A 26,829-nucleotide genomic window follows, 5' to 3' on the forward strand; every position below is an offset into this window, starting at 1 on the left:
TTGTAGACAAGACTATTATCTTCTCAGTGGTAATTCTGGGAAGGGAAACGGCGTTCAGGGAGGCCCGTTAGGACTCAGCAGCCAATAATCGTGACAGGTGGAAGACAGGGTCTCACTGTGGCACTGTGGGAAAACGAGAAAAGAGTGGGCAAGGAGGGCTGGGCTTCCCGAACGCGGGCGCCCACTCCCAGGCCCCTTTGCCTGCTGGCCTGGCTTGGCCACCAGGGGGAGCATCAAACCAGTGTCACGGTGCCTGTGATTACTATAGCTCTGAACCCCAAACTGGAATGTTCTGATCAGAGATTTCTAAGCAGCTGCTGGTGACAAGTCGTCATGGAAATCATAAAGCAGGGATATCGCCAAGCCGACTCGATAATTCATAAAGGGGACAGCAAAACATCAGAAACCGGGTCAGTCTGGAAAAGCAGTGTTTCAGAATGACAGCCAGGAAGGTCCTGCAGGGGTGGTGTCGCTGAGCCCTTGTTAAAGGGTCTGCAGCCACTCCTGTCTGCTGGGCTGTCATCGGGGCCAGGGGGAGTCACAGCTGGGGAGGGACCCTGGGAGCCTGTATTAACATCAGCCACAGCTGAGGGACTTGGGTAGCAGCCTCTCCAGGGAGCCTTGACTGGCAGATGTTTGATGGGCTGGAGCCCAAGGCAGAGGAGGCAAGGAAGAGCGTTCCGGCTAGAGGGAATAGCATGTGCAAAATCCCAGGAACAAGAGAAAGCGCGGCCAGTCCGTCTGCCAACAGCTCGGTGTGGCTGGAACAGTACTGAGGAAACTAGGGTTATGTGAGGCCAGAGAGGCGCATGGGGGAACAGGTACAGGACCATGGACACCAGGCTGAGGGGCTGAGGGGCCACTGAGGAGGGCCCCGAGCAAGGGGCGGGGCAGGCCAACCCCGGGTAGAGCGCCCGCTGGGGCCCTGTGGGAACTGGGCTGGAGGGAGAGATGGGAGGCCGGGAGGCCAGGGAGGAGGCTGAGCAAGAGTTCCAGAGGAAGGGGTGAATGGAGCTGGGGCTGTGGGGTGGGGAGGAGGGGCAGGAGGGACAGAGCCTGGAGAGGAGAGGCATTTTTCTGGACACCCACAGCTCCCGGTCCTCTGCCGGTACCCGGGCTGTTTCTGGCTCTCGCCCGCACATCTCCCCACGGAGGCCCGGGCCGTCAGGGCCTTGGCGACAGTCTGCTAGCTCTTCCCCACCTCGTCCACTTCTCTGTCCTTCAGCAACTTTGGGAAACCCTCAGACGACTGCCCCGGCTGGATCAGGTGCTCCCCGCCTCCACCCCTACAGTGCCCTGCGCTCCGTCCAGTCTGGCACATTCACCCTGCGTCGCTTTTGTGGGGCCTGAGTCCGGATCCCCAGTCACACGGCCAGTGGCCCGGGGCCGACTCAGCTGCGATCTCACTCCGCTCGGCGCGGGGCCTCCGGGTGCCGCTCGGGAGCGTGAGCGAGGGCCAGGCGGGCGGGGGGCTCACCTCGGACTTCCAGCTTGCACTCGGCCAGGGCCTCCCCCAGCTCGTTGACAGCCCTACAGGAGTAAGTCCCCGCGTCGAAGGGGGAGGGGCGGCGGATGTTCAGCGTCAGGACTCCCTGGTAGTTGGTCATCAGGAACTTGGGGTCTTCGCGGATTTCCATCTTGTTCTTCATCCAGACCACCTTCGGCTGTGGAGCAGAGCGGGGGAAGAGGCCAGCTTAGAGAAGGCCCCAGGGCGATGGCAAAGTGGGCTTCGGATTTTGACTGGATGGCCCGGAACTAGTCGTCTCTCCTCTCGGACCCTCAGTCTCCTCTTCTGCGGGAGGCAGAGCTCCCTCTTAGTCGCGGCCCACAGGACGCTACACGATGTGGCCCCATTACTCTTCTGCCCTCACCTCCGGCCCCTCCCTGCCCCCTGCTCCATTCACCCTGGCCTCCTCGCTGTTCCTGACACCGACCAGACAGGCCACCGCAGGACCTTGGCACTGGCCGTTCCCTCTTCCAGTGTTGTCCTTCCCTCCTCTTGCACCCGGTCAGCGCCTGCTAACTTTTCAGGTCTCAGCTCCCACGTCCCTTCCGGCCCCTAGGCCGCGGCGGGAACGCCGGCTTTCCACTCGCAACTACCCGCGCTTCTCCGCCACGCCTGCCGCCCTTTATAGTTCTTTAGCCGTTTGCGTGACTTTGGATTCGTGTCGGTCTCCCCCCAACACCCGGGAACTTCTTGTCCCATTCCCTAGCACACAGCCTCTGAAAACGTGCGTTGAAAGAATAAACAGACCGGATGGGTGAGCGATGTGAATAACCAAACGGAGTGAATACATGAACCGAGTGAATGAATGGATCGGTAGGTGAATAAACGAGCGGAATGAATGAATGAATGAATGAATGAGTGGAGTTGGCGAACAAAGCGGGCGATGGAGAAGGTGAGCTCGTGAGTCCATGACATGCCTGCGGGGGCTGAAGCCAAAGACTCGGAGTGAGACCAGAAGTTGGCAGACTTCACGTGCCAGGGGCCAGGCGGTCAGTGCTTCAGGCTCTGCGGGCACCGTGGTCTCCGCGGCCCCAGACGGCGCACGGCCGTGTCCCGGTAACATTTTATTTAGAGAAACCGGTGACGAGCGGGTGTGGCCCGCAAGCCACCGTCGGCCGGCGCCCGGTCTAGGTGACTCCCTGGAGCTCAAGGTTGTGAGTGTCCACATCCCAACAGCAGTCGGGAAACCGGACAGGGCAGGGAGACGGCAGGCAGTCCAGAGGCTCAGACCTCCCCCTGACTCCCACCAAAGTTTTGTTTCTGTTTCCAAGGGAAGCCGGGGTGCGATGACCTGAGACTTGGGCTCTGATCAAAGGGGAGAGAGGCAGGAAGTGGGTTAAAAGGGAGCATATCCCCACACGCACCCCAGTGTTTACAGCAGCGCTGCCAACAACAGCCGAATTATCGGAAGAGCCCAACTGTCCGTTGACGAATGGATAAAGCTGTGGTTTATATACACAATCGAGTATTACTCGGTGATCAAAAAGAATGAAATCTGGCCATTTGCAACAACGTGGATGGAACCAGAATGTAACGCTAAGCGAAATAAGTCCGTCAGAGAAAGACAAACACCATGTGATTTCACTCATATGGGGAATTTAAGAAACAAAACAGGGGCGCCCGGGTGGCTCAGTCGGTTAAGCGTCCGACTTCGGCTCAGGTCACGATCTCGCGGTCCGTGAGTTCGAGCCCCGCGTCGGGCTCTGTGCTGACAGCTCAGAGCCTGGAGCCTGTTTCAGATTCTGTGTCTCCCTCTCTCTGACCCTCCCCTGTTCATGCTCTGTCTCTCTCAAAAATAAACGTTAAAAAAAAAAAAAAAAGAAACAAAACAGATGAACATAGGGGAAGGAAAGGAAAAGTAAGATAAAAAGAGGGGGGCAAACCATAAGAGACTCTTAAAAACAGAGAACAGGTTGCTGGAGGCGAGGTGGGTGGGGGGATGGGCTAGATGGTGATGGGTTCAAGGCGGGGCGTGTGTTGGGATGAGCACTGGCTGTTGTATGTAAGTGATGAATCACTAAGTTTTCCTGAAATCATTATTACACTATATGTTAACTAACTTGGACTTAAATAAAATTAAAAAAAAAAAAAAATACAGGGCGCCTGGGTGGCTCAGTCAGTTAAGCGTTCGATGCTTGATTTCAGATCAGGTCATGATCTCACAGTTTGCGAGTCTGAGCTCCACAGCCAACGGTTCGTGGGTTCGAGCCCCGCGTCGGGCTCTGGGCCGACGGCTCGGAGCCCGGAGCCTGTCTTAGATTCTGTGTCTCCCTCTCTCTCTGCCCCTCCCCCATTCACGGTCTGACTCTCTCTCTCAAAAATAAATGTTAAAAAATTAAAAAAAAAAAATAACGGCATAAAAAAAGGTGAGCGTATCCCATGCACGGAGGAGAGAGAAAGGAGCTGGTGTGCTTACATCTGGGTGAAAATTTCCCCCTAGGGTCTCTCTCTCTCTCTCTCACACACACACATGCACACACACACGCACGCACCCTTGGGTGACCTCTGACCGCACAGTTGAGAGCCGCAGAGTAACCAGCCACGACCACGCGGTCTGGTAGAGGCGTCAGGAACTTGGGAGGTGTTCGGAAGTCATGCTCCTTGTACTCAAACGGTCTGAAGGTGAGACCTGGGGAAAGGGAGGTGAACCTGTAAGGTGACCAATCTAGACTGTCCCCCCCCCCCCCCCACCGACTGCCTCTCTACTGTCACCGGGTCTGGCGGTGGGGGAGGAGGAGTCAAGGTAGAAGGCCAGCCGAGAGAGGAGACCGGACCCCACGGAAGGGGGGCGGCGGTACCCGTCTTGAGGATCCGGGCCGTGTTCTTGGAGACGCCGGGCGAGTCACTGAGCCCACAGATATTCTCGCTAAAGACACGGAAGTAATACTCGTTGCCCACGATGAGGTCGGACACGGTACAGGAGGTGTGCCGGCTGTGCTCGTAGACGGTGAACCACTCCTGGTGGGAGGCAGGGAGGGACCGGGAGTCGGAGGCAGGGACACAGGGACACAAGAAGGGCCGGGGGGTGAGGACAGCGCATTCAAGGGTGCGTCCCGCTGAGATAACCAGCCATTCCCAGCAGCGCTGTTCACAAGGACCCAAAGGGGGCAACGGCCCAGCGGTCCATCGGCGGATGGATGGACCCGCGAAATGTGGCAGATCCAAACCACGGAATGTCACTCGGCCACAAAAAGGAGCGAAGCACGGACACACGCGCTACGATCGCGTGTGAACCTGGAAAACGTTGCGCCGAGTCAAAAAAGCTGGACCCCGAAGGCTACATGTCGTACAGTCCCGTCTGTAGCAAATGTCCAGAATTGACAAGTCCATTAAAACAGGAAGCAGATTAGTGGTGGCCCGGGGCTGGGTGACAGGGTTTGGGGATGGCTGCTTAACGCGTGCTAGGTTTCCTCGGGGAACTCGTGGGACTAGACGTGGTGGTTACACAACAGTGGGAATGTGGCTTTGAAATGCTTCACGCTGGGGCACCTGAGCGGCTCGGTCGACTAAGCCTTGGACTTCCGCTCGGGTCACGATCTCAGGGCTCATGGGTTGGAGCCCTGGGTCGGGCGCTGTGCGAACAGCTCAGAGCCTGGAGCCTGCTCTGCGTCTCTCTCTGCCCCTCCCCGGCTCACGCTCGCTCGCTCTCTCTCTCTCTCTCTCAAAAATGAATGAGCATTAAAAAAAGAAAAAAGAAAAGAAAGGAAACAACAACCTGTCCTGGTATTTCAGCCAAAAGGCTCCCGCCTCCACCCCCCACCCCCCACCCCACGCCAGCCCATTCTCTCAATCTCTCTGAGCCTCGGTTTCCCCAGCATCCGCCTTGTCGATCGCGCCAGGCTGCCTCCCCCGCTTGCCCACCGCACCCCGGGCCCCTCTGTGCTCTCACCATGGTTTTCTTGTCGGCCTTCTGCACAAAATAGCCCGTGATCTCACTGTTGCCATTGTCTCTGGGCGGCTGCCACTCCACCAGCGCGTTGGTGCCCCACACCTCCTTCACCGTCACGTTCTCCGGGGGCCCTGCCTTTTCTGCAAGGGGGGGTGGTTGTTAGACGGCAGCCCAGACGCCCCTGAAAAGCCCAGCCCCGCACCTCTTCTCCCCGTCTCTCCCCACCTCTGCCGCCTCACCTGGTCCCCGGATTCTGGTACCACGCAGGCCTTTCCCCCGCTCCCACGCCCCGCCTTTTCGCCCCCTCCCCACCTCGCACCCCCTTCCCCGCTCCGGGGCCGCGGCGCCTCCCCCCTGCCCCAGCCGGCGGCGCACCCACGACCCGGATGTGGATGGTGGCCGTGTCCTTCATGTTCTCGATCTGCACGCTCAGCTCGTACTCCCCCGAGTCCGAGCGCGCCGCCTGGCGCACGAAGAACACGGTGTCGAAGTCGCTGGTGTGCACATGCACGCGGGAGGTGTCCACGGGCGCCCCGCCCTTGGTCCACACCACCTGCGGCCGCGGCTTTCCCTGGGGGAGGGGGGGAGCGCGGAGAGGTCGGCCTGGGTCTCGCACCGGCCCCTGACCTCCCCCCTCCCGGCCTGCCCCCCCCCCCCCCCCCCCCCGCCCCCGGCCCACCTGGAAGGGGATGACGAGGTTGAGCTGCTCCCCCACTTTGCGGATGTAAGTCTGGCGGAGATGGCGGGGCAGCCGGATCTTGGGTGGCTCTGAGGGCACGGGCACAGCAACGGGGGCTCAGTGCTAGGCCGGGGGACACTCGAGGCAGGGACAGAGGGACGGCATCGATGATGTTCTCAGGGGAGGCCCTGACGGTGACGGTGACGTGGCAAGGGCCGGCCAGACGACACCAACTTGGTCTTTACAGGAGGGCGGGGTCAGAGTCACTCACCTGCAATCTCCCGGATGGTGACCGGCTGAAACAGGGGGGCCGGCTGGCTGCGCCCCGCGATGTTGACCGCCACCACCCGGAACAGGATTTTCGCTCCTGTGGGGAGATTCTTGACCGTGAAGCTGCAGCGCTCCACGGGCTCCGTGTTAGCGGGGACCCAGTCCTCGGCTGCAGAAGAGAAGCAATGCTGGGGAAACTTCCTAGAAGCCCCGCCGGCCCTCCCTTCCCGTGTCTTGGGACCACACAGTGAACAGCAGCATCCGACACTGATGAAGCACTTATTATGACCAGGTACCAAGGGTGGTCGTAGGTGTTAGTTAGCTCGTTAATTTCTGCCTCTGTCCTATGTTATCCCCATTTTAGAGATGGGAGAAATCAAGGCTCAGAGGAGTAGGGGATGGGGGGGCGGTTAGGGACAGCTCCTTGGATTTCCTCCCCCTTTAGATTCCATCTTGGGTCTATGGCCAATTGGGTGAGCCAACGTGGGTCAGACCGACAATCACCAGGGTGAATGAACTCTAACAAGAGTGGGTCCTGAAACATCAGGGTGGCACTGAGACAGATCTGAGAGGGGTAGGCAAGGGCGGGAGTGGGGTAAAGAGCGCTTTAAAGACAAAGAGGGAAGAAGCTGACAAGAGTCCAACCATCCATCATTTACATGCATTACCGGATGCAGTCATCACTGTACCCTGTCTAGGAGGGAACTGTCTTCGCCCATTTTTAGATGAAGAAACTGAGGCTCAGAGACTTGCCCACGCTCACACAGTTAGAAAGTGTAGGGGCAGGATTGGAACCCACGTCTGTTTGACTTTAAGGCCTGGGCTACAATGTCGAGATGATCGTGCCTGTCTTTCCAGTGAGATGACCACGTTGGAGGTATCCCCATAGCCGTGGCACTGGGCTGGCATGGCGTCGGTGATCGATACATGTTTGTTCAGGGGAGAATGGAGAGTTGGATGTGTGGAAAGATGGATGGACGGATGGATGGATGGATGGATGGATGGGTGGGGACGGATGGATGGATGGATGGATGGAGATGGATGGACGGATGCACAGAAAGATGGAGACAGTAGATGGTTAGATGGTCACACAGGGAAATGGATGGATGGAAAGGAGGAAAGGAAGGAGGAAGGGAGGGAGGGAAGAGAAAAGAAAGATGGTGAAGAGATAAATATATGGGTGAAAAACATGTTACAGGACGGACAGTTGGATGATCTAAAAGGTTTTCAGATGGATAGAGAGATGGTTGGATGGATGACTGGCTGGGCAAATGGATGGAAAGAAGGAAAGAAAGAAGGGAGGGAGGGAGACATAACGAGAGGGAGGGAGGGAGGGTAGGAGGGAGGAAGGAAGGAAGGACAGACAGACGGATGGATGGGTGGATGGATGGATGAACGAGAGGAAGAAGGAATACAAGTAGTAGTAAGTACAGGGATGACAGACAGATGGACGAAGAGCTATTGCAGATGGCAGATGGGTACAGGGGAAGGAGGAAGGAGGATGGGAGGGAGAGAGGGAGGGAGAGAGGACGAGCTGGTCAACCGGGGCCTGGCTTGAGCCATCCCATGCAGGGATTCCTGGAAGTACAGTACAGACGCAGGACCAGGGCTCCCCAGCCCACCGGAGAGCTCTCCCTGCACTGCCCCATTTGCAGTCCCCTGGACCGGGCACCCACCAGGGCTCTGCGGGAGCCACCGCGCCCCGCCCCCAGGCCTGATGGGGCCACTCACAGCCCTCCAGGCAGTACTCCACCAGGTACCCATCGATGCCGCCGGCCCCAATCCTATCTGGGGGCCTCCACTTGAGGGTGGTGGTGGTGTCTGTCACGTCTTCCACCGTCAGGTGCTGGGGCTCGCTCGTGGGCGCTGTGAGCATCCAAGGAAAGGGCAGGTGGAGGTCAACGAGGGGTCAGTGGTCACAGGGAGGGGTAGGGACTAGAGCTGGAGTCACCGATCAGGAAAGGGGTCAATATGGTGGGCCAGAGATCAGTGAGCCAGTAAAACGAGGTATCAAGGGACAATGAGGTGTCCAGGAGTAGGGATAAGTGTTAGGCTGGGAGGCCGGAGGTCAATGAGGTATTTGGGCAAGAGCAGAGTCTAGCACAGACTAACGTGCTGGGTCGGTAGGAGGTCAGGAGGGTGGGTGGGGCTGGACGATCAAAGGCAAGGGGTAGGGCCAGAGGTGAGTGACAGGCAGGGCAGGGGTTGGGGGTGGACGGGCGCTCGGTGAGGGTGCAGGGGAGCATCACCAATGGGCATGAAGGGCTTGGTGTTCATGCTGGGCTGGGAAACGCCAATGGCGTTGACGGCAAAGACCCGCATCTCGTAGAGAATGCCCTCGATCATCTTGGTGGACTCGTAGGTCGTCTCAGTAAAGACCTCAAAGTTCAGCTTCATCCAGCGCTGAGAGCCCTTCTTCTTCCGCTCCAGGAGGTACCCTGGACAGCCCCCAAGCAGAGAGGAGTGGGTGCTCAGGGGGAGGCTATGGGGTCGCTGGTCAGTGGGAGCAGTGAGAGTCATGTCAAAAGGTCACATGAACCAGGGAGGTCGGGGACCATGAATCTTGGGTTGATACCAGGGTCACAGAGCAGTCCAAAGTCACCAGTCGTGGGACTGGGGGTCAGGAAGGGTCACCAGTCATGAATCAGGAGTCAGGGGTCACAGAAAACCCCAGGCTGTTGGCCAAAGTGAAGCTCCCCAGGTTGGTGGGGAGCAAAGAATGATAGGAAAGAAACCAAAAGAATTGTTAAGCCGTGAAAGACGGAAAACAGGTCTCAGAAGGAGATTCACTGAGGATGCTAAGAACTCTCATGGGCCAAGGGATCGTCAGGGGGTGGAGGGGGTAGGAGAGGTCAGAGGTCACGGAGACTCTGGCACAACGGCACTCACCAGTGATTGGCTGCCCCCCGTCATACTTGGGTGGCTCCCAGACAAGGATGGCCCAATCCTCGCCAACTGAGGTGACACGCACAGCCTCTGGGGGGTCCGGGACATCTAAGGGAGGCAGAATGGTCAGGGGGAGCCTCAGGGCCTCAGGGAACCCTCCCCCCCCCGACCCCAGCTCACTCCCTCTGCTCACCCACAACCCGCAAGAAGATGGAGGCCACATCCTCGCCCACGGGGTTGGTGACCTTGATGGTGTAGCGGCCCTCGTCCGCCCGATCGGCACTCTCGATCACGAAGCTGCTGGAGTCTGCCTGAGTCTCGATGTGGATCCTGCCCTCGGGGGCCGTGAACACCTGGACACAGCCGCGAGATGGCCTCGCTCCCCCTCTTCTGGGAAGCGATCTTGGAAGCCCCTAGCTGAAAGTGATGGCCCCACCCCCTCCTCCAGAATTCTCAGAGTTTCTAGTACCTCCCTTTATCTCAGCCCTGGTCACCCTGGACTGTGACTGTTGGGGCACGTGTCTGCCCCCCTCCAAGAGCGAAGCTCCTGGAAGGCAGGGGCTGCACGTGACTCACGGCTGCATCCCCAGTGCTACGCACAGAGCCCCGCACAGGGGAAACCCCAGGGGGTGGTCGCTGACTGAGGGAACGAACGAAGGTGGGGCCGAGTCGACGCATTTTACGGAACAGGACGCTCGAGCCCAGAGGAGACAAGAGAAACCGAACTGTCTCAGGGCCTGGAACGTACAAGATAAAAATATCTGTTGGACAGATGGGTGGCTAACTGGACTGACTGACGGAGAAACGGAGAAATGGATTCATTACTGGATGAGTCGATGGCCGGGATGGATTAAGTAATCAATTAGTTTATGAATGGACAGATGGGGGGGTGGTTAAGTTGATGGATGGCTGGGTTGGTGGGCTGACTGACCGATTGATTAATGGGTTAGTGGATGGATGGATTGACGGAGGGAGGGAGCACCCAGCACGTGGCAGGCATTGTCCACATGATGGACAAATATAATCTTCAGTCTTCGAAACAACCCCTCTGAAGAAGGGTCATCATTCTCATTTTACAAACAATGAGACTGTAGCTCAGAGAGGGAAAGTGACTTGCCTAAAGTTGCCCAGCAGAGCTGAGAGGGAGAAGCCAGGGCACGGGGGAAGCCCGACCATACCTCATCCTCCTTCAGCCAGGTGGCGACAGGACGAGGCTCCCCAGTGATGGACACGTCGAGCCTCAGTTTGTTTCCGGCCACAACCACAACTGAATTCTCTGAGGTCTTTCCCGAGCAGTCCAGGTGGATCTTTGGTGGCTCTAGTGGCAGAGAAGAGATATTGGGGAACCTAGCAATGGGTAGTGGGGTCATCTCGATCCCGCCAAGGCAAGCTGCGTTCCCTAACAGCTGGTTCCAACAGCCGGAGAAACCCGGGAATCCAGGCCCCCAGCGCCCTCCTCCCTCAGACCCGGGAGTCCGGGCCCCCCGGCGCCCTCCTCCCTCAGACCCGGGAGTCCGGGGCCCCCGGCGCCCTCCTCCCTCAGACCCGGGAGTCCGGGCCCCCCGGCGCCCTCCTGCCTCAGACCCGGGAGTCCGGGCCCCCCGGCGCCCTCCTCCCTCAGACCCGGGAGTCCGGGCCCCCCGGCGCCCTCCTCCCTCAGACCCGGGAGTCCGGGGCCCCCGGCGCCCTCCTCCCGCAGACCCGGGAGTCCGGGCCCCCCGGCGCCCTCCTCCCTCAGACCCGGGAGTCCGGGCCCCCCGGCGCCCTCCTCCCTCAGACCCGGGAGTCCGGGGCCCCCGGCGCCCTCCTCCCGCAGACCCGGGAGTCCGGGGCCCCCGGCGCCCTCCTCCCGCAGACCCGGGAGTCCGGGGCCCCCGGCGCCCTCCTCCCGCAGACCCGGGAGTCCGGGGCCCCCGGCGCCCTCCTCCCTCAGACCCGGGAGTCCGGGGCCCCCGGCGCCCTCCTCCCGCAGACCCAGGAGGGGTCCCCAGCTTGCCACAGCAGCCCCTGGTCTTTACCTTGCTTGGGTACATACTCCACCTTGATTTCTGGAGGACACAGAAGATGGCACATTTAGCTCTACGTCCAGTGGGCCCCTTATCCCACCCCAGAGGCTGAGGGGAAGGTCTGGCATCACCCAGGGACCCGGGGGTGTGGGGACGGGTTCAGGCCCATGACTGAGATGGACACATCTGTGCTCTCTCCCTCCATCGTCTCATCTGACTCCACCCGTGAGGTCAGCAGATGCCTGCTGTCACCCCTAATGTACATTAGGGGAACCTAATCCTGAAGGAGGGCATCTGGGCCCTGGCGTCCGGGAAGGTGGGTGCTGTGCCTTCTCCCCGGGGAAAATAGAGGGGCATCCTCACCCAGGAAGTTGAGCTTGGCCGAGAGGGACAGGGCATAGCCATCGGGCACAAATGTGTAGTCCCCCTCATCCTCAGGGCGGACGTCATCGATCACCAGCTTGTGGACTCTAAGAGGTTTGGGCGGGGGACAAGGCAGGGGAGGGTCACCCTGGGGGCCACCGTGGAGAAACACCCTCTTTTTTTTTACAAGTTTATTTACCTACTTAAGTAATCCCTACACCCAGCGTGGGACTCAAACTCACAACCCCGAGATCAAGAGTTACACGCTCTTCCAACCGAGCCAGCCAGGCTCCCCAAGAAACACTCTCTTCAACGCAGTCTACATGGCTATGCCCACCATTTTTATCCTGGGTTTTGGAATGCTATCATCTGGGTTCAAATCTCAGTTTTGCCACTTATTAACTGTGTGACCTTGGGGGGCAAGTTGCCTAAGCTCCCTGTGCCGGTTTTCTTCATCTGTGAAACAGATGTAATGATAACAATCCACACCGAGGTTGTTGAAAGCATTTCAAAATCTCCCTGGCACATAATAAGTGCCCTGTAAGCGCTGGGATTCCTTCTCATAATTATTGACCCCCCCCCCCCCCCAGGGGCGCCTGGGTGGCTCAGTCGGTTAAGTGCCCGACTCCGGCTCCGGTCATGATCTCGCGGTTCGTGAGTTCGAGCCCCGCGTCAGGCCCTGTGCTGACAGCTCGGAGCCTGGAGCCCGCTTCGGATCCTATGTCTCCCCGTCCCTCTGCCCCTCCCCTGCTTGCGCTCTGTCTCTCTCAAAAATAAATAAACATAAAAAAAAATTTTTTAATGAATTATTGACACGGCAGCAGACAGGGGTCCCTGCACAGAACCCGGCGAAAGCCTACATCCTGCCAAGAGCTGTTGTCGGGAAAGGCGACGCACAACTGCGTTTGGGAGCAACTGTGTTTGGGCCCTTCTACGGGCATCACGGGGGCGCTCTGCATCCTGCGAACGTTAGCACATGTTACCTCAGGTATCCCTGCGCCGCCTGTTGAATTCCAGCCCCTGGTTTCTCTAGCGAGATGTCTCCCCCACCTTTGTAGTCACCCGTTTGCAAATATGGCCACAGGCTTTCCCCTCCCTGTGTGCACGCCCCTTGAGATGAGGCCTTGCGGCCTGTGGCTTCCTTTGCCTGAGAGAATATGGCAGAGGTGACCCTGGGAAAGTTCCCAGTGCAAGCCACGGAGGCCTTATTTGCTTCTGCCGTCTCTGGGGATGCCTGCTTCTGCCACAGGAATACGCCAGGATGAGCCTACTAGGGGATGAGATGTCACGTGGACCAGGGCAGAGGCAGCCCAGGTGTCCTGGCTGAGGTCCCGATGGAGCCCAGGAAGATCGGCCCCACAGACATTCAGCTGACCACAGAGGCATGAGAAAGGCCATCCTACATCAGCCAGCCCCGAACCAACCTGCGGACTCATGATTAAATACATCTTTCTCTCTTAAACCACTAAGTATGGGGATGGCTGTTATGCCTCGATAGCTAACTGATACACATGCCCCACCCTGCCCCACCCCCAGCCACCCCCACAGCTACTCCGCACCTCCCCACGTGGGAGATGGTGATCCTCTTGCTGGGTCGCACCTCGATCCCATTCTTGTACCACTTGCCTGTCACCTTCTCATCAGACACCTCGCACTTAAACACGGCCTGTTCTGAGGCCTTCACCGTCAGATCTGCGATGTCCTGTAGGACCTCCAGCTGTTTCTCTGGACAGGGAGAGAGGGACATGGGGCTATCAAAACTCCAGTCAGCCGACAAATATTTGCAAGCACCCACCATGTGAAAAGCACTGTTCCAGGCACTGGGGATACAGCTGCGAACAACCCAGAAACATCCAGGGGCCTGGTGGAGCTCATGTTCTAGTGGGGAGACAGTCGGCAAACAGGGAAACACGTAAATGCACAACAAGAGGGAGTTTTGAGGCCTGAGGAAAGGCAGGTTAAGAGTCCATAGGAAAATGCAGAAGAGTCCCCCAGGGGGAGGGAGCAGCATGTACCAAGGCCCTGTTGGGCAGAACAGGCTTGTTGGTGTGGGAAACGGCAAACAGGCCAGTGTGCAATGAGCAAGGCAGACGTGGCAGGAGATGAGACGGGCAGGGGCAGACGGGGCCAGATCATAGACCTTGGGGACCCCAGAAATGACTCTGTTAAATCAAGCAAGTCAAGAGCCACTAGGGAGTGTTGGGAAGATGGCGGGGATCTGACTTACAGTTTCTAAAATTTTTTATTTAAAAATTAGTTTATGTTTATCGGGGCGCCTGGGTGGCTCAGTCGGTTAAGCGTCCGACTTCAGCTCAGGTCACGATCTCACAGTCCGTGAGTTCGAGCCCCGCGTCGGGCTCTGGGCCGATGGCTCAGAGCCTGGAGCCTGCTTCCGATTCTGTGTCTCCCTCTCTCTCTGCCCCTCCCCCGTTCATGCTCTGTCTCTCTCTGTCTCAAAAATAAATAAACGTTAAAAAAAAAAAAAAATTTAAAAAAATAAAAATTAGTTTATGTTTATTTATTTATTTATTTATTTATTATTATTTTTTGACAGAGAGAGAGAGAGCAAGCCAGGGAGGAGCAGAGAGAGAGAGACAGAGACAGAGACAGAGAGAGAATCCCAAGCAGACTCCACACTGTCAGTGCAGAGCCAGATGCAGGGCTCAAACCTATGAACCGTGAGATCATGACCTGAGCCCAAACCAAGAATCAGATGACACTTCACTGACTAAGCCACCCAGGTGCCCCGAATTTTTATTTTTTCAATAAAATGCTGCAGGGCGCCTGGGCAGCTCAGTCAGTTAAGTGCCTGATTTTGGCTCTGGTCATGATCTCACGGTTCGTGAGTTCGAGTCCTCCATCGGGCTCTCCACTGTCAGCACAGAGCCTGTTTTGGATCCTCTGTCCCCCCCTCTCTCTGCCCCTCCTCCATGCACAGACTCTAGCTATCTCTCTCTCAAACAAACAAACAAACAAACAAACAAATAAATAAAATGATGCATTTACATGGTATAAAAATAAAGGAAATAGATTTAGATACAGTAGGAGAAATCTCCCACGTACCCATCTCCAATCAGCCCTTCTCCAAAGGCACCACCCATTTAGTCTATGGCTATAAAAGCAAATACATATATACATTTTCTTTCTCTCCTCCCTCCCTCCGTTCCCTCCTCCCCTCCAGGCAAATAGTAACACATTTGCTTTTTCACCAAATAACACACTAGCTTGGAAATCCTTCCTTATCAGTAAATTTTACACTGTCCCTTTTTATGGCTACGTGTGGACATACCATAATGTATTTGGCCCATAAATAACTTGGTTTGGGGGGGGGGTTGCCTGGGGGGCTCGCTCTGTTGAGCGTTTGACTCTCGATTTGGGCTCAGGTCACGATCTCACGGTTTGTGAGTTCAAGCCCCACTGTCAGTGCAGAGCCTGCTTGGGATTCTCTCTCTCCCTCTCTGCCCCTCCCCCACTCATGCTCTCTCTTATGCACGCCCTCTCAAAATAAATACACTTAAAAATAAATAACTTGGGTTTTTTTTTTAATACTTAAGTTATTATAGACTCCTAAGCGTTTTGCAAAAACAGTGCACATTCCTGTTTCCCTTCACCCAGCCTCCCCCAGTAGAGATGGTGACATCTTCTATAACAGGAAACTGACCCGGGCCCTAGATGACAGGGTGAATTCAGCTTTCACTATTAGGCTTGGATTTTACAAGGATCCCTCTGGCTGGTGTGAGTGTCAGTGGGGAGGAGGGCAGCTGTGGAAACAGAGCACCCGGTGACTACTGCAATCGTCCAGGCATGAGGGGTGGAGAAGACCTGGGCCAGGTGAGGGCAATGGGGAAAAGGGGTCAGATCTCGGATATCCTTTGTGGGTGGAGCTGCCAGGACTCGCTGAATTACACGCGAGGTGGGAGGCCCAGAGAGGAGTCAAGGACAACTGCAAGATTTGGGGCCTGAACAATTTTTTTTAAGTTTATTTATTTAAGTAATCTCTATGCCCAACATGGGGCTTGAACTCATGACCCTGAGGTCAAGAATCCCACTCTGGCCCTTCCAACTGAGCCCGCCAGGCGCCCCGGGGCCTGAGCGACTTTGAGCTGTGAGGAGAAGCAGGAGCAGGGGCCCCGCCCCACCTGGAGGCCCCGTACCTTCCACAATGAGCTCGGCCTCACACTGGCCGCCATTGGTCATGACCTGGTAGCGACCCCCATCCTCCAGGGTCACTTCCGAGTAGATGAGAATGTGACGCTTCCCATCCTTCTTGAAGCGGTATCGAGCCTTGAAGGAATCCTCCCGTGTCAATTCCACGCCGTCTTTCATCCTAGGCAGGGGGGACGTGTAGGGGAGAAGTGAGGCACCCGCATAGCCCTGGGTTGGATATCAGAGGGGGAGCCAAGGGCTGGACAGACAGTCCTGAGCAGAGGTCGGGGGGGAAGGGAGGGGCCCGGAGGGGGGAGAGATTAAGGGTGGCAGAAACATCTTGAATAGATGGGTCACAGGTGGAATGACGGGTCACAGGAAGTCATAGGCCACAGGGAGATGCCGTAAGGTCCCGGTGGGAGGTCAAGGGACACAAGAAGGTCACTGGGAGATATCAGAGCAAGGAGGATGACATCACAGAAAGACGTCAAATGGTGTGGACTCTGTAAATGGTACTTCCCTGCCTGGGAAACTTCTCCCCTCCTACTTCTCTTCTACCTACTCATCATTCAAATCTCAGCTCCCCTGTCACCTTTTCTAGGAAGGCTTCCCTGACCTCTGGAGTCCCTCCTTCCTATTAAAAAGTGGTTACAGCATCAGTTTGTGCTCTTTGGAAACACCTGTCAAAATAGAACTTTTTTTTTTTTTTTTTTTTTTTTATTTATTTTTGGGACAGAGAGAGACAGAGCACGAACGGGGGAGGGGCAGAGAGAGAGGGAGACACAGAATCGGAAACAGGCTCCAGGCTCCGAGCCATCAGCCCAGAGCCTGACGCGGGGCTCGAACTCACGGACCGCGAGATCGTGACCTGGCTGAAGTCGGACGCTTAACCGACTGCGCCACCCAGGCGCCCCTAGAACTTTTATATTTATTCATGCGATGACTTGGCTAATGCATGTCTCTGTCTCCCGTGCATGCACCCTGGAAGTTTACCAGATTCTAAAGTCCATGAGAGCAGGTACCATGCTGATATATTTTCTCCCCATTATATCTCCAATATACAGAAGAGTGCCATGATATAACAGGTGCTCAGTAAATATTTGTTGGATGGGTGAATGGATGAGGAGATGGGTGGGAGAGTGGATGGATGGATGGATGGATGGATGGATGAGCCAATGGGATAGATGGGTCTAGGGTGGACGGATGGATGAACCAATGGGATAGATGGGTCTAGGGTGGACGGATGGATGAACCAATGGGATATATGGGTCAAGGGTGGACGGATGGATGAATCAATGGGATAGATGGGTCATGGATGGATGGATGGACCAATGGGATAGATGGGTCAAGGGTGGGTGGATGGATGGATGGATGGATGGGTGATAGATACAGGAGTGGACGGACCAAAGGATGGATGATTGGTTGAATGGATGAATAAATGAATCTGAAATAGCAGGGATCAGGAAAAGGACCTGGAAGAAGATGAGATGGGTAGAGGTCAGAAGTTCTAGAAAGAGGTCAGGATTTACAGAGAAAGGCTGAGGTCTCCTGGTGACTGTTAAAGCTCCAGAATCCCCAAGAGGGGTCATAAACATCAGAGCTGAGGCAAAGAAGCAGTGGGCACCTGTATGGAGCTCAAGGATCAAGAGTCACTTACCACATGACCTGGGCGCCATCTTCTGACACCTCCACTGACATTTCCACCCGGTCGCCCACAAACACCTGCTGGTCCTCGAGTGGTGTGACAATCAGGACTGGAGGCTCTGTGAGGCACGGGGGAACAGGAGGTCAGTAGTTTCGGGACGCCCTTCACAGCCCCACTCCCTAAGCTCAGGCCCAGATCTCAGCCTTGCCTTTGACGAAGAGCTCAGTGAAACACTTCTCATCTTTGACAGCGACCTCATAAGCAGCATCGTCTGCCAACGTGCACTTGTTGATGGTGAGAATTCGCTTCTTACCAACGTTCTCAAACACGTACCTGGTGCAAAAATCTTACGTCAGCCTAGAGCCTGGAGGAGATCCCCGCCCCAGGGTAGATCTACCCAGGCCAGATCTCAGGGCAAGTTCTCGGGGCAAGTTCGTCACTCCCTCTCAGAGCCAAATTGTGTGCGAGAAGGACAGATGATCCAGTTTCTAGTGTGTATGTGTTTATTTAGTTAGTTTTGAGACAGAGAGCGCAAGTGAGTGAGGGCAGAGAGAATCCCATCAGGGGCAGAGAGAGAGACAGACAGACAGACAGAAAGAAAGAAAGAAAAGCGGGGCTCACCCAGAGCAGGGCACGAGCTCACCTGAAACAGGGCTTGAGCTCACCCAACGTGGGACTCGAACTCATGAACCATGAGATCATGACCTGAGCTGAAGTCGGATGCTTAGCCGACTGAACCACAGAGGCGCCCCAATTTCTAGTATTTAAATAGCCACAGCGGAAATCCTAACTGGGCACCCTCCCCCCCCCCCCCCCCATCCATCCTCCCCTTCCATTTAGCAGGGACACACAGCTACCCGCCTAGAGAACTACATTTCCCAGACTCCTTTGCAGCTGAGACGGGCCCCCACTGAGCTTGGGCCAATGGAATGCGAGTGGGTACGATGTGCAAACCTGCTAGGTCATCTCCACCTCTGAGTTGCTTGCTCTGGGCGTCTCTCCTTCCCCTTTCCTGTCTGCCAGACACAGATGTACCCACGACCCAGCTTCAATCACGCAGAGGAGGACAATGCCACAAGAAATGGTGTAGCCAAACATGTGGAACCTGAGTCCCTAGAAAATCTCTGAGAGCGAACCCACCAGCCTCGATCAGCTAGAAACACATTCCTCTCTCATTTACAGTGATGTATCTTAGGGCCTCAGTTACAGCAACTGAAGCTGTACCTTAACTAACTTCACTTTGTGTCTCATTGATGGGAATCTTAGAAAACACAGCCGGGATGCCTGGCTGGCTCAGTCAGAGGAACTTGTAACTCTTGATCTTGGCGGGGGCACGGGGGTTCATGAGTTTGAACCCCATGTTGGGTATAGAGCTTGCTCAAATAATAACTTTAAAAAAACAGCCAAGGAAAAACTAAAAGTAGGACCCACCCACGAGATAACTGTTGCCCACAAGGCAGCCTCTGTCTTTCCAATCTCTTAACTATACGTACGTGTATCAACATTTTGGGAAGCAGAAATGGGACCATGCTTCTTCCCATACGCTAATCTTGATCAGGCTCCTGTGTTAGTATATATTTTAGAATCTCTTTTCAGTGACTGCACAGCACCCTAGTAAGGAATTGTACATTTTGGTTTTCCATTTCTTGCTACAGTCGCAAATGCTGTAGTGAACATCCTTGTGACCAACTACGCATAACCATAATTCACTTAGGATAAATACCTTGAATTGTGCAATCTGGATTTTTTTTTTTAAGTAATCTTGGGACACCTGGTGGCTCAGTCGGTTAAGCCTCCGAATCTTGATTGTTGGCTCAGGTCATGATCTCATGGTTTGTGAGATCGAGCCCCACGTTGGGCTGCGCTGACAACATTGAGCCTGCTTGGAATTCTCCCTCCCTCTCTCTGCCCCTTCCCTGTGCTCGCTTGCTCTCTCTCTCTCTCCCTCTCCCTCTCAAAATAAATAAATAAACGCTTTATTTAAAAATAAAGTAACCTCTGCACCCAATGTGGGGCTTGAACTCATAACCCCAAGATCGAGAGCCAAGCGCCTCACTGACTAGCCAGCCAGGCACCCTTAGAATTGCACAATCTGAAAGGTTTTTAATACATTGCCCTTTCAGAGATTCAGCAAGTGCCATTCCCACCAGCAGCATCTGTGTACCCATTTCCCCGTGTCATCTCCAGCACTGGGTTTTATCATTTTGTAAAGTCTTTGCCCGTTTGGACAGCAGACAGACTGTTATTTATTTGCATTACTTCCTTTATTGTTGTTGCGGTCATTTGCAAGGTTGAATGTGTACTCCATGGCATGTTAGCCTTTTGGGTTTCTTCGCAACCAAACTTCTGTTTTTATTACCTTTGTCAAATTTTTTTTTAGAGATTTTTTTTAATCTTTTTTTTTTAATGTTTATTTATTTTTGAGACAGAGAGAGACAGAGCATGAGCAGAGGAGGTGTAGAGAGAGAGGGAGACCCAGAATCCGAAGCAGGCTCCAGCCTCCGAGCTGTCGGCACAGAGCCTGAGGCGGGGCTCGAACTCACGAGCTGTGAGATCACGACCTGAGCCGAAGTCGGACGTTTAACCGACTGAGCCACCCAGGCGCCCCAAGAGATTTTTTTTTAAAGTAATCTCTACACCCAACGTGGGGCTCGAACACACAACTCCAAGATCAAGAGTCATGCGCTGGGCCGACTGAGCCTGCCAGGCGCCCCTCCTTTGTCAATTTTTCTATTGAGGTATTTGCTCTTTTCATATGGATGAGGGGGCGCCCTTTCTGGGTTAAGAGTGGCCAGCCTTATTTCTGGGCGCTCTCTGGGACTCAGCTCTTCCCGTGCCCACCCCTGCAAGGGACTGTCCCCCAACACATACTTGCTACTTGGTTTGATCTCCTGGCCGTTCTTGAACCACTTAAGGGGAAGGTCTGGGTCACTGATCTCCACCACCAACTTGATCTTGTTGCCCTTGTCCACTTGGTACGCTGGATCCAGCTTCTTCGTGAAGGCTGGAGATTGAGGGATGCAGGGGGCATGGGGCTCAGAGGTTCTCACTGCCCTGGTTGTCCCCAGAGATACCAGGTCTCCCTCCCCAGACCACAGGCTCTCCAACGTCAAGGTCAGGAAGCCTCCCATGAACTTAGAGGTGCCTGAGAACAGAGCTCTATTACTCCTTAGATTGGGACCTTCAAGAGAGAGGACCAGAGCCCAAACATCCAATACCCATGATGCTGGGGTCCCTACAGTTAGGGCCCATCTCTCCTCAGAGCGGTGCTGACCTGCACTCTTCTTGACCTCGACCTTGGCCTTCTTGAGCCGCTTCAGCATGCCCCGGAGGTCCGTGATGCCATACTGGAAGGCGATCTTCTCGTACTCACTCTTCTTTGCCCCTTTCAGGAGCTCCCAAATCTCAGGCGGGATGCCTAGGTCATCATCATCTTTCTTCTTTTTCTTCTCCTCCTCAACCACCTCCCTGAGGGTGGGGAGAGCAGGCAGGGCCCCCAGGTGGGGGAGGAGGTGAGGCGCTCCCTCCACCTTCTCCACCCACTCGCTGTGCCCCCCCCCCCCCCCCGCTCTCTCTCTCTGGGCCCGGTGTCCCTTATCCTCTCCCACCTGGCCCATCGTCTCAGACTCCTCCCTGGCCTCCTGGCCTCCATCCTGCCTCTTCCCCTCCAGCCTGTTCCCCACATGACCCCGGAAGGATATTCCTAATTTCCACATCAGATGCCACACTTTTTTTGTTCACGATTATTCCATGGGTCCCCACTGCCCTCAGGAGGAAGTCCTAGCAGCTCAGCCTGGCGATCACGACCCCACCCACCATGCCCTCACCACCCCCCACAACCACCCAACCACGCTACTTGCCTTTTCCTGAACCTTCTGGGCCCCCTCCTGCCCCCTAGCCTTTGCACAGAATGTTCCCCTGCCCGGATGACCCCTCCCTACTTTCTCTTCCTGATGGACTCCTCTTCAGACTACTGCCAAAGTTTCCCTCCTCTGTGAGGCACTCCTGGCCTTCCCAGGCAATGAGTTGCCCTCACTCTGGGTTCTCACAAGGCCCCTATGGAACCCTCTCTCTGAGGGTCTGTTGGACCAGACCCATCTTCCCATATCAATCAGTGACTCAACGTGAGGGACCCAGTCAGACTTCTCTCTGTCCCCTGATCTCAGCCCAGGTAGACAGGAGGCCTCAGAAGATGTTTGCTGAGTGAGAAAGTGAGGAGATCTCTGGAAAGAAGGAAGGAAGGGAAGGGAACAAAGAGAGGAGAGATGAGCGGGGGAACTGGGCGGGGGAAGGACGAACGGATGGGCTAATGAACAGGCGGCTGGCAGGCTAATGGCAGATGGGCGGAGGGACATGTGGGAAGACGGTGGGTAGACGAGTGGCTGTGTGAGTAGATGAGTGGGCAGATGGGCAGGTAAGGGGATGGAGGGACTAGTCAATGGATACTAATCCATTAGTAGCTGGTAGCTGGTAGTAGAAGGTAGCTGGTGGGATGGATGGATGAGATTGGTGAATGGGTGGCTGGACCAGTGGACGGATGGGTGTTTGGCTAGGTGAACAGGGGAATGCCTAGGTGAACTGCAGCCTAAGTGAGCAGCAAAACGGATGTGAGGACGATGGGTTAAAGGGCGGGTAGGTAGGTGAATCGGTGGGCAGACGGTTGAGTGGGTGTAAGTACGGGTGTAGGCGAATGGTGGACAGGTGCGTGGGCGGATGGACGAATGGCTGGGTGGCTGGGGGATGGGCAGATGGACGAGGTGGCAGAGGGGGGCACAGGGAGTCCAGAGATGGCAGTGGAACCTCACCCACCATCCTTCTCCTTCGTGAGTCCCCATCTCCCCTCTCTATGCCGCGTGGGGTGGGCTCACCTCTTCTTCAACAGGCTGCTGAAATCCAGCTCACCCCTGTCTTCTGACTTCCCTTCACCCCTGTGGCATTGAGAGCGTGCGTGAACCCCACTGAGGTCCTGTGCCCTCAGGCCCACCCTGGGCCCCCACTCCTTGCCTTCCCCGATCCTCCCTTCCCCCACAGCTTCCCCTCCCAAGGGAGACCCCCCCCCCCCCCACCTCTTCCCAGGCTCCAGGATCACTTACGAACGCTTGAAGCTTTCTAGACCTTGCCCAAAGGTATCCTGACGGGGCACTGGGGGGAGGAGATCGGGGAGTAGAAGGTGAGTTGGATGCAAGGCCTGGTCTAAGACCAAGAGCGCCCCTCCGGCCTGCACAACCTCCTCCCAGGCCCCCTTTCTTGGATCAGCGCACTCTCTCACTTGGGCCTGGACACCTCGTTCCCTAGCTGCCACGCACCACACACTCAGCAGCCTGTACCCCCACACGCCCAGGCCGGCACGCTCTTCTCCCCAGGCCTGGGCAACCTCATTCCCTGCATCCTCCATATCTAAGCCCCATACACCCTGGGCTGTAGACCCCAGAGCGCGTACACCCTCAGGGGCCCACACATATGCCCCCAAATCTGGGGGTTAGGCTTGTACACCCTCACCTTCAACCTCACTTTCCAAGCCCGTATCGCCACCTTCTCAAGCCTGTGCACTGTGACCCTAGAATCTACTCAAGCCACCTTCTAGGCGTTCGCATGGGGACCCAAAACCTGAACCGTCTCACCCCCAAGCCCACACACCTCCTCGTGTCTCCCCAATGCTGAAGGCCCTGACCCCTGCATCTGCTTCCTCCTCCCCTGAATCGTACCCCCACATCTGCATGCTCTCCTACACCAGGCCGAAACCCCCACCCCGGCCCGACCCTTTGCTCCCCCCCACCCCCACCAGCGCACCCTCCACATCGATGTTGAAGGCACAGCTGTCGCAGACATCCTTGGCTTTGACCTCAAGGCGGTAATTCCCGCGGTCCCCCAGTACCACCTTCCCAATGTGCAGCTCCACGGTGTATACCTGGGGGCCGGGGCCAGAGGTGTGGGTGCATGTGACTCCCCGGCAGCCTCCCCACCCCCCGCAAGAGCCCACCTCACTACTCCGTCTCCGGGGCCTCACCCTGGCCCCACAGGAGGGACCAGCTGTCCCTTCCCATGCCTGGATAAGCTTGGTCCCTAGGGGACCCACACCCCTGACCCCTGAGACCATCCTGGAAATGCACACACTGTGCCCAAGCGCACCTGCCCTAACCCACACATCCTCTCCTCCTGCCCCGCACAATCGCCATCCCTCAAAGTCCCATTTGCCACCTACGGGGGCTCCAGGCCTCAGGCCACACGCCTTCTGAGAATCGGGGGCCGCACAACCTCCACCCCTCGCCCACGTGCCCTCACGCCCCCACGGGGTCCTCACATTGCTGGCAGAGTCGTGGGACTCCTTGAAAGAGAATCGGGCCCCGCTCTTGCTGCCCAGTTCCAGCCACTTTCCCTTGAACCACTTGATGGCTGGTTTCCCTGGGAGCTCCTTCCCGTTCACCTTGGCCACGATCACTGTGTCTTTTCCTGGGTTGGGGTGGGGGGGGTGGGGGTGGCCAGACGGAAACCATGAGACTCTACAGAGAGGACTGTGAAGCTGGGAGCCCCAGCCCCTCCTCCCCCAGACCCGGGAGTCCAGGCCCCCAGGCCCTACTCCCTCAGCCCCGTAGGTCTAGGCCCACCGCCCCATCCTCCCTCAGACCCCGGGAGCCCTGGTCCCCAGCCCCTCCTTCCTCAGACCCTCTCACCATTCTCCACCGACACAGAGTCCGGCTTCTTCAGGAAAAGGCCAGTGGGCTCCTCGGCAGTGGGAGACTGGTCCTCAGGTGCGGCTTCTGCTCAGGAGACAGGATTAGGGGGTCTGAGGCAGGCTGGGGAAGGGGCGGCAGGGCACTTAAGGGGCGGGGCTCAGAGTCTGAGGGACCCTCCGCTCAGATGCCAAAGACCGCGGGGCAAAGTGGCTTTTCCTGACGTGGGAAAGAGCACGTGTCCCCCTTTGGGCCTCAGTTTCCCCGTCTGTGGACTGCAGGGTGGTAGACTGGATTGTCTGAGTGGGGCTTGGGGTAGGAGAGGTGTGAGGACGGGCCGTGGGATCCAGGGCTGGACAAGACTGGGTGGAATCGGCCAGTTGCTGGGGCTCGAGGGCCGGGCTGAGGGGGCTGGGCTCTGACCTGGGGGCACTGGGGAGCCACGGAGGGCGGTGAGCAGGGGAGGGTGGGTTACCTCTGGAGGTAGGGCTAAAGGAGAGAGGGCAGGGTGGGCGCCGAGGGGCAAGGGGAGCCTGGGGGATGAAGAGCCACGTTCCGCTGACCCCACGGGAACATCGTCTCACCTTTGGGGGGCTGTGCAGGCGCCTCCTTAGGGGGCGCTTCCTTCGGAGCTGGTTTGGCCTCATCTTTGCCTTTGGGGGCCTTTTTGGCCGCTGCGAGGTAAAAGATGTTCACCGTTGAGCAAGAGCTCGGTGCCCTCTTCTTCCAGAACCCAGGAGTCCAGGCCCCCAGGCCCCTCCTCCCTCAGACCCAGAAGCCCAGCCCTTCCAGGTGTAAATTGAGAGTCTCAACGATCAGGTTTCCCCTTGCCCCAGGCAGGCCATGTCCCACCCACCCGGGGCCACCAGGCCCTGACCTTTCGGGTCCTGGGGGTATAATTAGCTCTTCCCCTGGGCTGGAAACTGGACACCTGTGCTGACCACAGCATCTTCCGCCCGCCCCTGCCTGCTGGCTCCTGGCTAGCTGCAGTGAAGGGCTGGACCCCCACTCCACAGCCAGGTGGGCCTGGTGCCAGCGGTCTGGGCACCCCAGGAGGAGGGTCCCCTCTGGGGGCTTGCGTCTCTTCTCTTTGGTTCACTTCTTCATACAGAGAAAGGCCTCATTTCCGTGTAAACGAATGCCCCCGGTGCCATTCAAAGAAGGGCCCCCAACTGCACATAGGGCCTCTGGCCCCTATATGGAGAAAGCCCCCTAACTCCTTCATGGCGAAGCCCCGATTCCTATAGAAAGGAGGTCCCCTCCTTGTCTTGTCCCCTTGTACAGACCAGAGCTCTCCTCATCACGCAGACAGGAACCCCTAATCTCTATACATACAAGGACTTCTTTCCCCTGCAGAGAAAGGACTCAGTCCTCACTCAGAGAGGCGGTCTCGGTCCCCATGGAGAGGAACCCATCCCCAAATGCAGAGGACCCCCGTCACCATGCAAAGACTCCCCAAGTCTACACACACAGCACTCCCATCCCTATGGAGAAAAAGCACTCAAATTCAGAGAATCTCCATCTGTACCCAGAGATCCGCCCCCCAAATCCCCACAGAGAAAGGAACACCCTCACTGCACAGGGAAAGGCACCCCCACCCACACAAGGAAGGGAACCCCTCCCACACGGAGAAGATAATCCCATCCTCCCAAACCTACAAAGAGAGGAACCCTTAGTCCCCATTCAGAAAAGAGGACCTCATCTCCACATGGGGGGGGGGGGGCAGTTCTGAAAGCCACCTGGTTTCGCCTCAGGCATGTCGGCAGACCTCTTCTCGCTCCTCTGACCACAGCTTTGTCCCTCAGGGCCCTAGGGAGGACAGGTGGGCCCCCAGGGGGAGCCCTTTAAGGAGTCCAGAGACTCCCAGGAGCCTCCGGGAGGCATCAGACTCCCCTCCCCACCCTCCCCTGCTGCCCCACATTCCTTCTGCGTGTTCTAAAGGGTGAGAAATGACATCTGGACCTGGAGGGGTGGCTGAATGCCAGGAACGGAACCGGGGCAGTGGAGGGGCCTGAGGTTCAGACACCTGGGTCCCAGGATGAGGGTGCTGGAGGCGAGGACTCCCAAGTCTGACGGAGGAGGGCCCGGGGGCCTGGACTTCTGTGTCTGGGGCTCAGATTCTTGGCTCCAGAAAAACGGAGGAGGATGAGGCCCTGCCCTCCTGAGTCCTAGGAGGCGGGAGAGGAAGGGGCTGGGGTCTAAAATGGGTGAGGGCTTGGAGCCAGAACTCCGCCATGGGGGCAAAGGGGATAAGAAGGTCTAGAAAGCCATTCTTAGTATCTGCAAGTCAGGCGTTTTCGGGAAACCGGAGCTGGGAGGGAGGGTCCGGTTTCCCAGCGTAGGCAGGACGGCTGCGCGGGGTGGGGGGAGGTCTCGGTGCCCGCAGGGAGGGCACTGAGGCTTGGGGACTCTGGAGTCCCGCCTCTGGGCGAGAGCACATCCGAAGGCCTGGGGCCGCGGCCACCTGGGACCCCGGACTGTCCGCTGCCCCTCCTGGGACCGCGCCCGGCCGGCTGCGGTTCCCGGAGCGGGCGCGGCGGGCACCGGACGCGGGGGAGGGGGCGAGTGCCCCCGGCGGGGTGGGTGGGGAGACCGGGAAGGCCCTGGAGGGCTGCCCGGACGTTGGCGCCCTTCCCGGCAGGGGGACCTGTGGCTTTCAGAATGGGGGTGGTGTGGCTGGACGCCGGATGGGGGGAGGTGAAGGAGGCAAGGAGGAGAGGATTGGGGGAGGCGAGGGTCTTTGAGGGGCAGGAGGTGTTACGGAGAG

The 26,829-nt window shown here is 57.0% G+C and overlaps 1 protein-coding gene and 1 long non-coding RNA gene across 2 annotated transcripts; one reads left to right on the forward strand and one right to left on the reverse strand.

Annotated features, from left to right (window-relative positions):
* Window positions 1–25,931, reverse strand: MYBPC2 (myosin binding protein C2). Its single transcript, XM_078439429.2, has 28 exons — window positions 25,802–25,931; window positions 24,647–24,736; window positions 24,063–24,149; window positions 23,693–23,841; window positions 23,182–23,299; window positions 22,485–22,533; window positions 22,260–22,319; window positions 20,666–20,859; window positions 20,263–20,395; window positions 17,600–17,724; window positions 17,404–17,509; window positions 15,755–15,927; window positions 13,160–13,325; window positions 11,601–11,707; window positions 11,250–11,279; window positions 10,410–10,549; window positions 9,425–9,584; window positions 9,235–9,339; window positions 8,595–8,783; window positions 8,077–8,211; window positions 6,347–6,514; window positions 6,076–6,164; window positions 5,772–5,967; window positions 5,397–5,536; window positions 4,306–4,465; window positions 4,000–4,136; window positions 1,478–1,664; window positions 1–123 (listed from the first exon to the last, which is right to left on the reverse strand). The coding sequence occupies exons 1-28, from the start codon at window positions 25,818–25,820 to the stop codon at window positions 113–115; spliced, it is 3,423 nt and encodes a 1,140-aa protein (XP_078295555.2). The 5' UTR covers window positions 25,821–25,931; the 3' UTR covers window positions 1–112.
* Window positions 16,386–17,489, forward strand: LOC144614705 (uncharacterized). Its single transcript, XR_013552717.2, has 2 exons — window positions 16,386–16,428; window positions 16,654–17,489. It is a non-coding gene; the product is annotated as an uncharacterized LOC144614705 (long non-coding RNA).
* Window positions 25,932–26,829: the final 898 nt, after the last annotated feature.

This window comes from Panthera onca, chromosome E2 (genome assembly GCF_046562875.1).
Source record: "Panthera onca isolate mPanOnc1 chromosome E2, mPanOnc1 haplotype 2, whole genome shotgun sequence".
Lineage (NCBI taxonomy): Eukaryota > Metazoa > Chordata > Mammalia > Carnivora > Felidae > Panthera > Panthera onca.

Excerpts from the sequence above, each read along its gene's own strand:
- MYBPC2 (XM_078439429.2), bottom strand. Across the intron at positions 11,708-13,159 it reads ACCATCTCCCACGTGGGGAG|AGTCCACAAGCTGGTGATCG; the intron begins GTGCGGAGTAGC and ends CAAACCTCTTAG. Across the intron at positions 6,515-8,076 it reads GGAGTACTGCCTGGAGGGCT|CCGAGGACTGGGTCCCCGCT; the intron begins GTGAGTGGCCCC and ends TCTCTTCTGCAG.